This window comes from Anopheles arabiensis, chromosome 3 (assembly GCF_016920715.1).
Source record: "Anopheles arabiensis isolate DONGOLA chromosome 3, AaraD3, whole genome shotgun sequence".
Lineage (NCBI taxonomy): Eukaryota > Metazoa > Arthropoda > Insecta > Diptera > Culicidae > Anopheles > Anopheles arabiensis.
The window spans coordinates 84,261,336-84,274,146 of NC_053518.1; the positions used below are offsets into that span (position 1 = coordinate 84,261,336).

Below are 12,811 nucleotides of genomic sequence, written 5' to 3' on the forward strand. Positions count from 1 at the left end.
ACAAAAAAAAATCAAACATTAACTAAGCTGTCCGGGAATAGAAGATCTCCGGTGTGAGAGCAAACACGTCTATTTTTCATGTTTAATTAATTCTATGTCTTACGAGTGCTACATCCAGCGCTATAGAATGCAGTGTGTGACTTTGAGGCCATTTTCGATCGCGTACATAGATTTTCCGTCTAAAAAAATCCCCCAGTGCCTTGAACTGTGTCGGTGATCCACATTATCAGCGAAATGATCATCTTCCAAGATAGGGTGCGCGATATCGTTGTCATATCATATAACAAGATCCGGCCAGAAGCGGTTGATTCATCACGATCGTTATCTACGTGATACGCAAGTGTGTACGGACACGATCAAATCATCCTGACGCTCGTTTCGGAACTGTCGATAAACAACCAATCGGTGTGTACTACCTAAATATGTACCGGTAAAGAACAACAACTAACGATGTGCATACCCCTCGTGTATGTTAAAACGTGTCAACTGTACCACAGCACCCCCTTTTGCCACGGTAAATACATGTCACAGAAAGTGCAATTTTTTGTTCACTTGGCTCCGGAACACAGTGGAGAATCGTGCTGTACAAACAGTTGTGTTCAGGTTGAGCAATGTTTTCAGAAAAACAAAGAATTTGTGCAAAGAAGAGCACAGAGTTGAAGAAGGTTTCGCTTTTTCCCGACAAACTAGGGAAGGAGAGATAAGATAAGCGCACGCGAGCGCCGCATATAAACAGTACTGGCAATACCGTCCCAATCGTCAGTAGTGTGTGCTTTGCGAACGGTTCGATTCACTTCCGGAGGTATCTAGTGCTTTACGTGTCACTCCCATCCCAGAAGCTCCCGAGCAACGAGATGAAATTCGCCACCGTGTTTGTTGTAGTGCTGGCCGCCGTGCTCGGTGCCTGTATGGTTACCGCCCAGACGCACAACTACTTCTTCGGATCGCGCATCCCGTACGATAGCCTCGTCAACCAAACCACCGTCATACAGTCGAGTTCGTTCCTGCGCGTGAAGTCTGCCTACCTGGACTACCCGCTGAAGGGACAGCGTGGACGCAACATTACCGCCATCTACGTGTACGACCGGCTCGGCAGTGGCCGTGGAGGATACGCCAGTATTACGAGCGGTGGCATCGGAAAGAACTACACCCGTATCAATCTGAAGACGCAGCGTGGAAATGGCATGAACTTCCAGGTGGAAATCTACGGCCGCTAAGATGCTGTCGTCCCGCTTGATGAGCAACGACTTTGTAAACCAAACAGACGAAGAAATAGATAACATTCGCTGACATGCTCTTTCATTGTGCATACTAGCTACAACCCTGCTCTGTGCTGTGTGTTTGTGTAATGGACAGTTTACATAGTGTGCAAATTAGATGGCGTGAGAAAGATTTTCGCTGTAAAACTCCGAATGGTGTGTTCATTTCAAGGTGTGATTCGTTATCAGTGTGGTTCTCCTCCCTTTGATGGAAGGCACTTTTCCGCCGTTGCTTGATAGTTTGTTAGTTAATTAAAACAAAAAGGCTTCAGCTTCAGTGGTGATGATTTATATCTGTGCAGATACGGCCTCGACGGTGGCGTTGTTGTTTTTTGCCCGGTGACGCCTTGACCGTGACCGCCGCTCAGGCAGGAAGTTTGATAAACTTTAGCAACATTCACTACTTAAGAAGCGCTCGAACAAATGGAGTGCTTTAAAAGCGATGAATATACATCGCCGGCGAGGGTGATTCGTAGCGTGAAATATGTCTGCCGGAGAGGCAACTCCGCGTCGTATAATGCGTTATGGGAGTCACTGAATGTGTTGTGGATTTAATGCGGCATTACAGGTGCTCTTGAAGAGGTCAAAGAGGCTCATGTCATCTGTCGTCGCCGCCTGCCAGCGATCCTCCAAACGTTGCAGCGCCCTGCTTCAAGGAACCGGCACCAGTTGTGATGTAGTTTTGTCCGAAAGCCTACGGTAGCAACGGCAACAGCAGCACTAGGAAAAGGTCGCTACCGTGTTGTCTGCTGCTTTAATTGCTTTTTATGGAAATCACTAGCGCTACACGGTACGAAACCTTTTCCGACGCGCAACCCGAAAGGATCCGATCAAATGTCAGATCTGCTCTTCTTTACACGTTCTCTGCACGGTGGCTTTGAGAGTGCACACGGGCGAATTGAGGCCGTTTGCTACATCGTGCAAGCTATCATCTGCGACGTGGAGGAGTCCATCTTGTACTTTGGGAAGTGTGATTAGGATCTTTTCACAGTAGTAGTTTTACAGTGAGCAATTGTAATGCTACCGAATGTATTTGTAAGATGACTATGGGGACCATGTGTTAATGTACGCCACAATGATACTAAATTCCAGCTTTTGTCCGAGAAGCGTTGTGCAGAGTATATGTGAGAGTCGACTAATTAGCGCTAGTTTATTGAGTTAAACAAAATGATACTGTTTTAGGCTCGCGAGCAGGTGTTCGCATGTTTACAACCACCACGCAAAACAGAAGATTGCATCACTTTCTACACACGCAACAATGTCTGAACTGATTGGACGTTTTGGGGCAATGTCTAAATCCGCCCTACAAAGAAGCAGTGATGACGTGTGGCGGGGGATTAGAGCCTACCGAGCAGATCGGATTAATTATCCACCTGTCCAAGACGTCGTCGCTGTTGACGGTTGCTATATGCCTGCTCACCAAACAGCATGCGTGGTGTGAGTGCTTTACCCATAAAATGCAAACCAATCTGGCACGACGGAAGCACGGCAACCACGACTGTTGCGGCTGTTCCATGTTCCGCCAAAGTGTAGTTAGGAAGCCCAAGCGATAATTGAGACATTGTGCGCTGGACGTCTCTCTGTACGCTTTTTTTTTTGCTGTACCGTTTGCGGTCGGTACGTTGAAGGCTCTGGTCCGATCCGCGTAGAGTGGCTAGACATTGTAGCGCCCAAGTGGTACAGTCTACGCCGTGGGAGATCATTATTTGACGTGAAGTTTTGATTGCCCGCCCCGAAAACTTGTAAAGCACCAGCACCAGCCAGACCGGACGTTAAAGGTCGTGTGGTTCGTACGAGTAGGCGCTCTCGCATGCGCAGTAAGTTATTCGATGGGCCCTGTTAGGTGTGTGGTGTAGGACATTTATTAGAATCTTTATGTTGGAACTGTTGAGCTGAGACTATACCAAACGTGCTAAGGAGACTCGTTTAAAATCTACTACGGTTATTAAAGACCCCTCAGTCAATAGTGTAACGGTATGGTGATCGCTCAATAGGAGGTCTAGATATTAATATTTTATACCCTTTTTTACATACACTTTCTTCAAGCACTCATAAATGTCAGATGCCACCTCCAATAAAGCTGCCCAGGAAAGACAGGGTCATTTGCAAAACTCGAAAACAACCTCCCCCTATGAATTGTTTCACCAAGTCTCCATGACCATTCTACACTTAGTAACCAGCCCTATTACGTTGGGCCTTGCTCACCAGCAGTTTCAGTTTCGTTTTAATGTGCAAAACGGCACTGCTTAGCGGCGGTTCCACACCGAAAACGCCAACGAAACACAGCGCGTGGTGTGGTGCAGTATATTTGGGTGGGTAATTATCATTCGTAACGCTCATTAGACACCGGAGCCACGTCGATTGAAATTGAAAGCCCAACGGAGTTCGCAGCAATTTTCAATTATGCGCTTAGCACCTCGCTACTGAAGGGCCTCTCAGCCGACGATTGGTGATGGGTGGTGGTGGGTACACAAATCGGCAAATAACATAAATCATCGGCCTCATGACGGAAACACGGGCAGCTGTATGAGGTTCACGTTTTACTATGCCTATCCGATCATGCGACCAGCAAGAAGCTTGGTACACATCTGCATAGCGAGCGGGAAGGACCTATGGCGGGACATTTGGGTACGCCTTGCGTCAAATCAATCAATCATCGTTAGATGGCTGCTACACCTGATTTAGTACAAGCATGTGCCACACATAGTTGTGGATTATTGTCATTAGGGGGTAGACTTGCATCATCGCTTCTTCAGTTTAGCAACAGCGGGCAGCATGTTTGGCTGTTGCTTCTCATGCGAGCCTTGGGATAGAAACGAAAAAAAAGGATCGCCTCTGATGGAAGCGTACGTTTCACAATACGTTGAAATGTAAAGCCTTAAAGACAACCCTCAATTTGAATTGTTGCAATCGTGTGTGCTAAAGTTAAATCCCCGACCCTATCTTTTGTTGGCGGCGGTGGCTGTTGGATTGATTTATTTGAACGAATTGGTACGCTGCATCGGTCAGCCCCCATTAGTCAGCCCGTCGAGACCGACCCGACCTCAAACTGCAACAAACAGGGACATCTTCCGAATCGACCAAATCGAGTCAGTCTCGGCAAGCGGAATAAAAAAAGGGACCCGTACCTGAACCTGACCCACTACCGCGTTGGGGCGTTTTTGTTACTGCCACAACAGAAGAAGCCAGGACAGTGCACAACTATAAGACGCGCCGACGCTGAGCAAGAAGGTGTGTGTGTTTTTTCGATCGTCCCTCACGTTGGAATGGGGTTTGTCCAAGGTCAAACCTCACTCGTCAATATACTGAGGCGGAAGAGGCAAACGAGGTGCAGAGGATCGCAACCAAAACTTGTGGCTAAAATCCTGATGATGCAAACTCTCTTCCCTTTGGAACGATCCCCAGCTTCGGATAAGATCACACTTTCACGATCATGCCCCCCCAGGGGAGAGTTGTTGAAACGGCGGATCTCTTTTGTGTGTATGCGTCTTAAATATCTTACCAACTCTTCCCGTTTTACAACCGCAGCTCCAAGACGGCCTCCGTCGCAGCTCGGGCCCCAGCCGTCAAGCGGTCATCATTATGTAAAAGTTGATCGAGAAACAGAAAGCTACTTGTCGGGTTAATCACGCGCGCTCAGCCGTCCACCATTAGTAGACGTGTGAGAGGTAGGGCGATACTAACGGAGGAACAGAAGCAGGCGACGAACCCCTCCACGACAACCGCAAACCGCAAAATCCGTTTGTAAACTATTTTCTCCTCTCTTCAGCCGTGTACACGCTCGCTCCCTCGCTCTTTCTTTCTCTTTCGTTGTGGCTCTTAGTGTAGCGGCGGTAGTAGCTGCTTAGCGGCTGTGTGGTCGGTGTGTACCGTTTGTGTTTCTCAATTGAAATTACCAATCATTGAACTGCTCTGGCGTCGGTGTTGTCGGCGTCGGTGACAACGTTTCGAAGTTGGCGGGGTTTTTTTTAAGCAATCGTTTGTTCCTGGTGTTCGCGCGCGCTTTCTGTATCACTAGGAGGAACACGAACCGGTTCAAGTTTCGAATCGAACCGTGTAAACACAAACGAACGAATGGGAAATCCATCGCGACACACATACACATTCAAACAGTCTGCGATATTGGTGATCGTCACTTCATATCGACAGCGTGCTACATTCCAACGAAAAAACAACCTGTCCCGGTGCGTGTCAATCGTTGCATAAAAGGTGGGATAATTAAATTGAGCTTAATCATTGGCTCCGTGCGTGGGTGGAACAAACGGATTGTTCGGTAATTTGAGTGTTTTGGTTTTTTTTTACTTTCCTCCTCCGAAACAGATCACTCACCTGATCGTTAGGTTTCGTTTTATCAACGAAAAATTTGGGCACTATTAAATAAGCGTTACTAATGCGCTGATCGCCTCCATTAGCTCATTAATAGAAAGGCGGGAAGCTAGACGCACTGGACGCACCGCCACACAACCCAACGTAAACAATCCATTGGGTACAAATTGTACCAACGGAGCTGCTTCGGACAACTTCGTTGCGCAACGCGGCACCTGCACGCGACGAATGGGGCTATGCGAGGCGTTACAATTTGTAAATAAAATTATAACACATTTTTAATGGCAAGTTAACGCGCGAGCGCGCGCTCTTGTTCTTCGGGTTTCCTTTTTCGTACTGTGCCGCATGCAAATTCCAACCATCTAACGATGAGAGTGTCGTTTCGGTTGCAGCAGCAACAGCACCATCAACCAAGTGACAGCGCGCATGTGTGTTGCATATGCTCATCGCGACGGGGCAAACCCTTCGACCTCGATCCGTCGGCATGGATCGCGCAGCCGTGTGTCACCGTTTGGGGCACGGTTGTGGCGGCGCAATTAATTTACCCTCACGGGGCACATGAAGTGAGAGAAGAGGTGCGTCAGTTTGACCTCCTCGTACGGAGAAGACGCACACACACACATACACTCAAAGATAGGCGCGATGTAGCGATCGCGAAAAAGTTCCGCACCAAATGCATCTTTGATCCCGATCGCAGGACAATTTGCCGATGGCCTTTCCCATTTGTGCCGGTTAGCAAACGTGTCAAACCACTTAAGCTTCCTTCGCCCTAGTCTCGGTGGTTTGGTTGAAGGTCGATCGGAGATAGTGTCACGGATATCAATGGGAAGACATGACAGTGTGCGATCTCTGATGTTAAATTTTTATAGTTTATTGGATCATTAGAAGCACAAGAAAAACGCTGTCACGCGCCATAGAATGGATCTACCATTGTGTAGTCAATGATATATAGAAATTGTGCCATCCATAGGATGGTCATTGCTACAGAGAACTATTTATAGTTGTTAAGGCTGTTTTAGTCTTCAGTTAGCTCAACATTTTAAAACATATATTAAATTTAGCGCACATCATTCCAAATCGGGTTTTGGTCCTTCGAACCGGATGCCGATGTTTATAACGTGTTTCCTTTGGTTTAATCATGTGATTGATATGTTTAAATATCAAATCTCAATAAATTGACAAGTAAGTTTTTAGATTTAATACAATACTTCAAATAAACTCCAAGAAGCACACAAAAAAGTTTAATTTTTAACATTTGGTCCTTCGAACCGGATTCGATATTGTGATATGTGGTTAATCGGCTTTAACTATCTAATGATATGTTTTTTTTCGCTTGTCATGTCCCACATCCATAGATTTTTCTCATAAAAAAGAAGTAAAAACAAAATAGCAATTATCTTCTTTTTGGTCCTTCGAGCCGGATATAATGTCCCACTCACTGTTATTCTTGAGTACGAATCGCGTCGATCAAATGAGTGTCTTGTTATGTCCATGTACAAAGAAGATCACATTAAACAACGATCAAATAGATGAAACAACGACAATAAAAGTGCATGATTAATGTACAGCAGATTCAGATTCCACAAAAGAAATCATATGCGCAATGTAAGTCGTCTTGTTTCCGATCCATCTATAAATTTGCCCTCCCCCCCGGGACGGACACCGGACGTGATCGATGGTGTGCGGCATGCAAATGCCTGCACTCGATCGTAGCCTTCCGGGCGCTGCTGCCTCGCAGTCTGCTGCTGCACCTTCCAACTAAATGCTAAATGCTAATGCACCTCATTCATCTTCATCCGCGTGGGGCACATAGGTGTACGTGATTGTGTCATATTTTACCGCCGATCCGATCAAACCGTACCACACATGAAGGTGTGTTCAGGTGTTCGGGCCGCCAGAGAAAAAGAGGAAAGAGAGTTAAAGTACCGTGTGTGTGTGTGTGTCTTGGAATTGAATAGAAAACAACCCTCCAACACACTCGCTAACGGAAGAAAAAACACAGATCGGGAAGGCGTTTACACACAGCAGGGTGACAATTTCACAATTTGCTCGGCGGCGGCTTTACCCTGGCTTCAGCATCATCGAATCCGAACGCATAAACGAAAGTTCCCTGTGTGTGTGTGTGCTGTTTCAAACGGTGTGAAGCATATTCATCATTTCCGTTGATCGCTGCATTTTCCCCGTTTCCACCTCCTCCTATTGCTGCTCCCGGTGCTACCGCGCTTCTTCATTGCGGACTGGCACGAAACGGAAGTATGCAAGTCCGGTACGGTTTGTTGCTGCACAGCATGTAAGCCCCCTACCCCTCGGGATAGTGCGTGGAAAAACGGGTCGAGGACGTGTGTTTCACGGGGTGCAAAGGGTGAAGAATTTATTGCTCTCGGGATATTGCAACTTTCCTTGCGGTGGAAAACTGCCTCACAGCAGCAACTCTGCGGCCTTCGGGGTGGCTAATTGAGCATACAAACTAGTAGGACTTCGCAGGCGTGTGTGTGTTGCGAGGGGGGAAGAAGTTTAATGAATATGCTTCATTCGTGCCCACACGCGGAAGAGAAAGAGATATTCCAGGGCTAGTTTTCAATTCGGCGTGAAAACCAGGCGGACACAATTTATAGCGCGATCCAATTGATTTGCTTTAGGTGTGCGGTGTGCATGATTTAAATATTCAAACTTCATTCTTGCATGAATATTCCGCTTTCTAAAAAAACACACATACACACGCACTCTCCATCGGAAAGAATTATAGCTGTCACACTTACACGTTTTATGTCTTGATTTTCATATCGTCCCAAATCACGCCGACGGAGATATCTTGCTTCCGTTTCGAGGGTTCGACTAATTGCAGCATAATTCAGGCTCCTCATCAATTCTCATTAGTTATTAGTTACCTGCAATATACAGTAGAGTGGAGAAAGCGTTAATGTTTTGTGGAAAAAAAACTGCTCATCAATTAGCTTTTGAGGTGCATTTTATTGACATTTAAATTGGTCGCGATCGCGATCGTCCATCATCAGATGCAAGCGCTTGTTTAATTACAGGTTGCACTAAAGTTTAATAAAATGCAAATCGTTCGAAATCTCTCCCGCTGATGATGATGTTGTTTTGTGTGTCATCAAGGTCTGGTTAAGGAACTCGTTCCAGTAACCCTTTGCCGTGGCCTTTCAGGCGCTTAATTGACATCATTTAAAAAAAGGAAGATGCTAATTTATTATAGTAAAAAGTGAAACAAAACCTTGGGTTTAAAAATCGAAGAATTCGAAAGGATTATTCTCTCCGTCCTGCATCTGGACGTACAATATTGTAGTCTGCAGATTGCGCTCACTCGATCGAGCACTCCCGAAAGGGGGAGCACTTCCTTGAGTGGCAGTTGCATAATGTGATATTTCACATACGTACGAGAGTTTTCAGTGCGCCGGCGCCACCATCGAGAGCGCCACTGCTCGAGGCTCGAGTAGCATAAATTTGCCACCACTTACCTCGCTCGAATGAAAATAAAAGGTGACAGAATATTGGGCTCGAGAAGCACGCGGAATGCGGTGGAATGAAAGACCAAACAAAATTCTGCATTTCTGGTTTGGGGCGTGGATAACGGAAAATAAACACACATGAAACATGAACTGCACTCAATATCCACCAGAGTTGTGGCAGTGTCTGCGAGAGTTCAAAGTTCAGCGCAGTTCGGTTGATAAATGCCTTTTGAGGGGGAGCATTTGGAGGTAACAGGTAACATACAGTGTGCGCATAAGGTAGTGCGCGGCACGAGAGCACACTCTGGAGATGTGTGGCAAGGCAAGCGGGAAAGGTCGAGGTTATGTTGTGCCCACCTGGGATGACCTTTTTGGCGGCCTGCTGTGAGCGAATTAATTTTTCCATTTTGAGTGTAGATCGTTTTCGAGGGGTCCTGCTGCACTGGATCTAGTTCAGACTTTGGACATTGGAGGAGGCCACTCTTGAGGTGAAATTCTCAATCACGACTTGCTGGTAGTAGTGGACTTTACTTTGGAGGTGAATTTTTAAATTTATGCTCTTCATAATGCAACGTTACGTTCAAATTTATTGAGTGTCAAGTCGTTCGGTACACCTCAAATGGTGTAACGTTTGCGCAGGCTAGTCATGGCACGCGTTGCCGGAACTCAATCAAATGCCTACCAACCATACAGCTTTCTTGACGGTTCACCTCCACCGCTCCAGGATGTGTCAACCGCTGTCGATCGTTTGCGAATCTTCTCGATCGGGCCTGACCTTACCTGTAGTGCGAATAACAAAAAAAAAAAAAAAAACCACACGCTAAAACGTTAGCAACACAGAACGCGAGAACAAAGCGAACTTCTGGCCCCCAAGGCCAAGGGGAGGTTTTGCACGTGAAACGTGAAAACTCCTTTCGCATCCGTGGGGAGCGGGGAGGCTCTGCTGCGGCTTGGTCGGTGGCAGCCCAAGGTGAAATTCCTGCGCGCTCCGTCCAATTCCTTCAATTGCGCCAGCTGGCCGAGATCGATCGGCTCGGGCGCATCGGCCGGCCGTGGTGCCTTGTGATTCAAAACCACAAAAAAAGGGTTCTCTCTCCGCGCTGTGGAGGTGGAGGAGGAGGAAGGGAGGGAAGAAGGCGTACACCACTCTCGGGCCCCCGAATACAATGCCCTCCTCCTGCACCCGTGCACTCTCTGCGTATGTGTAACGCAAGGCGCGCAATCGTGCCACGTACAAACACTGTTGGAGGAGGCCGTATTGGGAGGGCGCAAGCGTATGGCCTGCCAGCCGGCCGCCACAAAGTAAACATTCACCTGCAGCGTGCAAACGCGCGTGTGCCACCTTTAAGGGTCGTTATTTATTTTTCGCCCCAGCGCTGGGGGTAATGCGGAATTGGAATGGTAACAAAACGCACCACCAGCGAGAGGGACTGTGATTCGTGTGTATGTGTGTGTGTGTGCGCACCTTACCTTCGCACAGACCGATCTCGCACCATCATTAACCAGTACCACCCTTCACCCCGTTCCGCTGACTTCGGCCGGGGAGGGGATTGGAGCTCCGATTCGATGTCCATTGATGGCAAAACAAACCGTTTCATAATTAAAGCACCCGCGGCCGCAAGTCTAATTGAATCATAACAGCAGATTATTGGCCCTAGAGGTGTGGAGTGAGTTTGAAAGGGAGTGTGTGGAGGTGGTCCCGCTCTTGAGCTGGCCCTTTTTGCGTGTAGCGGTAGTGTCTGGCGCTGAAGAATGGTACCAGTAACCGTACCCGCCACGACCCCGTGCTTAACCATGGCTAATGAATTTGGTTCTACTCGATCATGTCGCTCTCGATGTGCTCGATCTGGGAACGAGAGCGAGATATGCGCCGTTTGCTTAACAACGACGGCGTTGTACAGAATAATGGATCGCGTCAATTTCGTACCTCATAAATGCATGTTGGTGATTAAATTAAGTTTCGATTAACCAACCGGACGGCGCACGCACGCGAGTTTTGTTTATGGGATCAATAAAGTGTGTTGCGCTCGGTTGCTGTGTGCACTACAATTGTATGCTGTAAATTTCAACCGTTTCCTCAGTTCGCATGAGAGAGCAAATAGACAAAAGCTTCGTACTATCATTGGCACCAGCTGCGGTTGTTTCGTTATTAGTGCCTTTCGGCAGCTGTTAAGTTCCTTTTCATGCTTAATGACGTCATTGGTCGTTTGAGTTTGTCTTCCATTTGTCTTCTGTAGATTAAAACGATAATAATATGGAGCAAATTGCGTTGTTTGTATGATATTAAAGGTATTTTTGTAGGAACAGAGCCAATATATTGTCAATAATCTATCCAATAAGAACGTGGTTTAGCATACCAAGCCGCTGTCGATGAGCTAGGATATTTGTGCATGTTTGCAATTCAAAACTGGATAACTTGGTCTTTAGTAGAGGATACGTCCCTGAAAAGTGTGCGAATATGTATTTAAAAAATCTGAAGTGAGTGACTAACGGAAGGAGGAACTGAGGTTCCTACGAGAAGTTGAGTATCATGAAATCGGTATCGACTCTCATGGATGTCGTACTTGACCTATATGTATGGAAAGAGCAATGCCCAATGTAAATACGACTATTACGAGTACGTGAAAGCCAACTCTCACGCCTGTTAAATAGACATTCAACTGCTTTTGAACTGCTGTAGGAGCATAATTCCACGCAACAGAGTTCTTGATAGAACGCTACTTCTCCTGAAGCTTTTCTTAATCGAATGAACCTCATGTTGATACAGGAAGGAAGCTTTCTGCAATGTCTTGAAGCTAGAGCACGTGCTGTTTGAGTGCCCTGTATTGTTGACTTCTTGTCAATCTTATCAAGAGAAGAGTTGGAAAGAGGCTTATGTTTCAACTGGAACAATTAGGCGAATATCGTTGAGTCTAGAGGCATTGACTCTACACCAAATTTCATCGTTTGGTTAAAGGTACAGTAGCCCTTTGTCGGATGATCTCTCTAAGAAGTAGTCACGAGTGTCTTTTAAAATAACTGAGTTTGCACAAATACTGCAGTTTACAACAATGTTTCAATCCAGAGCAATTTGTTACAAGGCAATATTAACATTCAAACTGACAGCTTGTGGTTTCATACATTTCGGTTCCACTTATAGCTGCTCCACATTAATGGGCGAGGTACATTTGTCATCTACCCCTTGAAAGCCTTGAAATGCTGCTGTACAAACAGCTTCCATAAAACAAAAACCATCCCACAAAGATTACGAAATAATTCGCTTTACCATGCCCCCCAAAAACGCTAAAACCACACATCATCTTGTGCGCATACTCCAGACCGAACCGTCCAGTGCTACTACCCTGCCCCGCCTTTCGTTCAGAGTCACACGCCCGACGACAAAACTGTATCGGCTTAATGATCGGCTTACTTTTCGCTGCCCATAGCGTATCGTATGCCCCACCGAACCATAATGTACACCTCCACAGTGCTCTCCACACAGTGACATTCCCAGTGCCGGGCGGAAAAAGGCGGTTTCCTCGAGGACAAAGCGGACCAGTTTCCATGTCTGATACTGTTTGACCACAACAAGGTGTGTTTGTATACGCTCAGCACGCGTAAATTACCGTCTTACAAATGATTATGTTTTTAGGTATGGGTGTTTGTGTATGTGTGTCTCCTATGTTTGGCTATCGGTGCGCAGTAAAGACCACAACGACGCGCTCGGATCCGGACGCGGATCATATGGTCAGTAGGTCATTGGCGCGATCACAAACTGGA

At 46.6% G+C, this 12,811-nt stretch overlaps 2 protein-coding genes and 1 long non-coding RNA gene across 10 annotated transcripts in view; 2 read left to right on the forward strand and 1 right to left on the reverse strand.

The window, feature by feature from the left end:
* Positions 1-12,811, forward strand: part of LOC120904679 — a 70,633-nt gene that overhangs the window by 16,158 nt on the left and 41,664 nt on the right. The window lies entirely within an intron of this gene.
* LOC120904674 (transcription factor mef2A-like) overlaps positions 1-12,811 on the reverse strand; it is an 85,290-nt gene that overhangs the window by 14,817 nt on the left and 57,662 nt on the right. For 5 of the 8 annotated variants that reach the window (XM_040314870.1, XM_040314866.1, XM_040314867.1 and 2 more), the window contains one exon: positions 8,345-8,473. The exons of the other annotated variants lie outside the window; for them this stretch is intronic. In XM_040314870.1, the coding sequence (XP_040170804.1) occupies positions 8,345-8,449 (105 nt within the window). In that variant the 5' untranslated portion in view covers positions 8,450-8,473. The remainder of the gene's footprint in view (positions 1-8,344; positions 8,474-12,811) is intronic. 8 annotated transcript variants of the gene reach the window in all.
* Positions 745-1,321, forward strand: LOC120904677 (probable salivary secreted peptide). The gene has a single exon (XM_040314876.1). The coding sequence runs from the start codon at positions 855-857 to the stop codon at positions 1,215-1,217; it is 363 nt and encodes a 120-aa protein (XP_040170810.1). The 5' UTR covers positions 745-854; the 3' UTR covers positions 1,218-1,321.

What these genes read in the sequence shown, in the direction of transcription:
- LOC120904677 (XM_040314876.1), top strand. Translation starts at nt 855, where the DNA reads ATGAAATTCGCCACCGTGTTTGTTGTAGTGCTGGCCGCCGTGCTCGGT.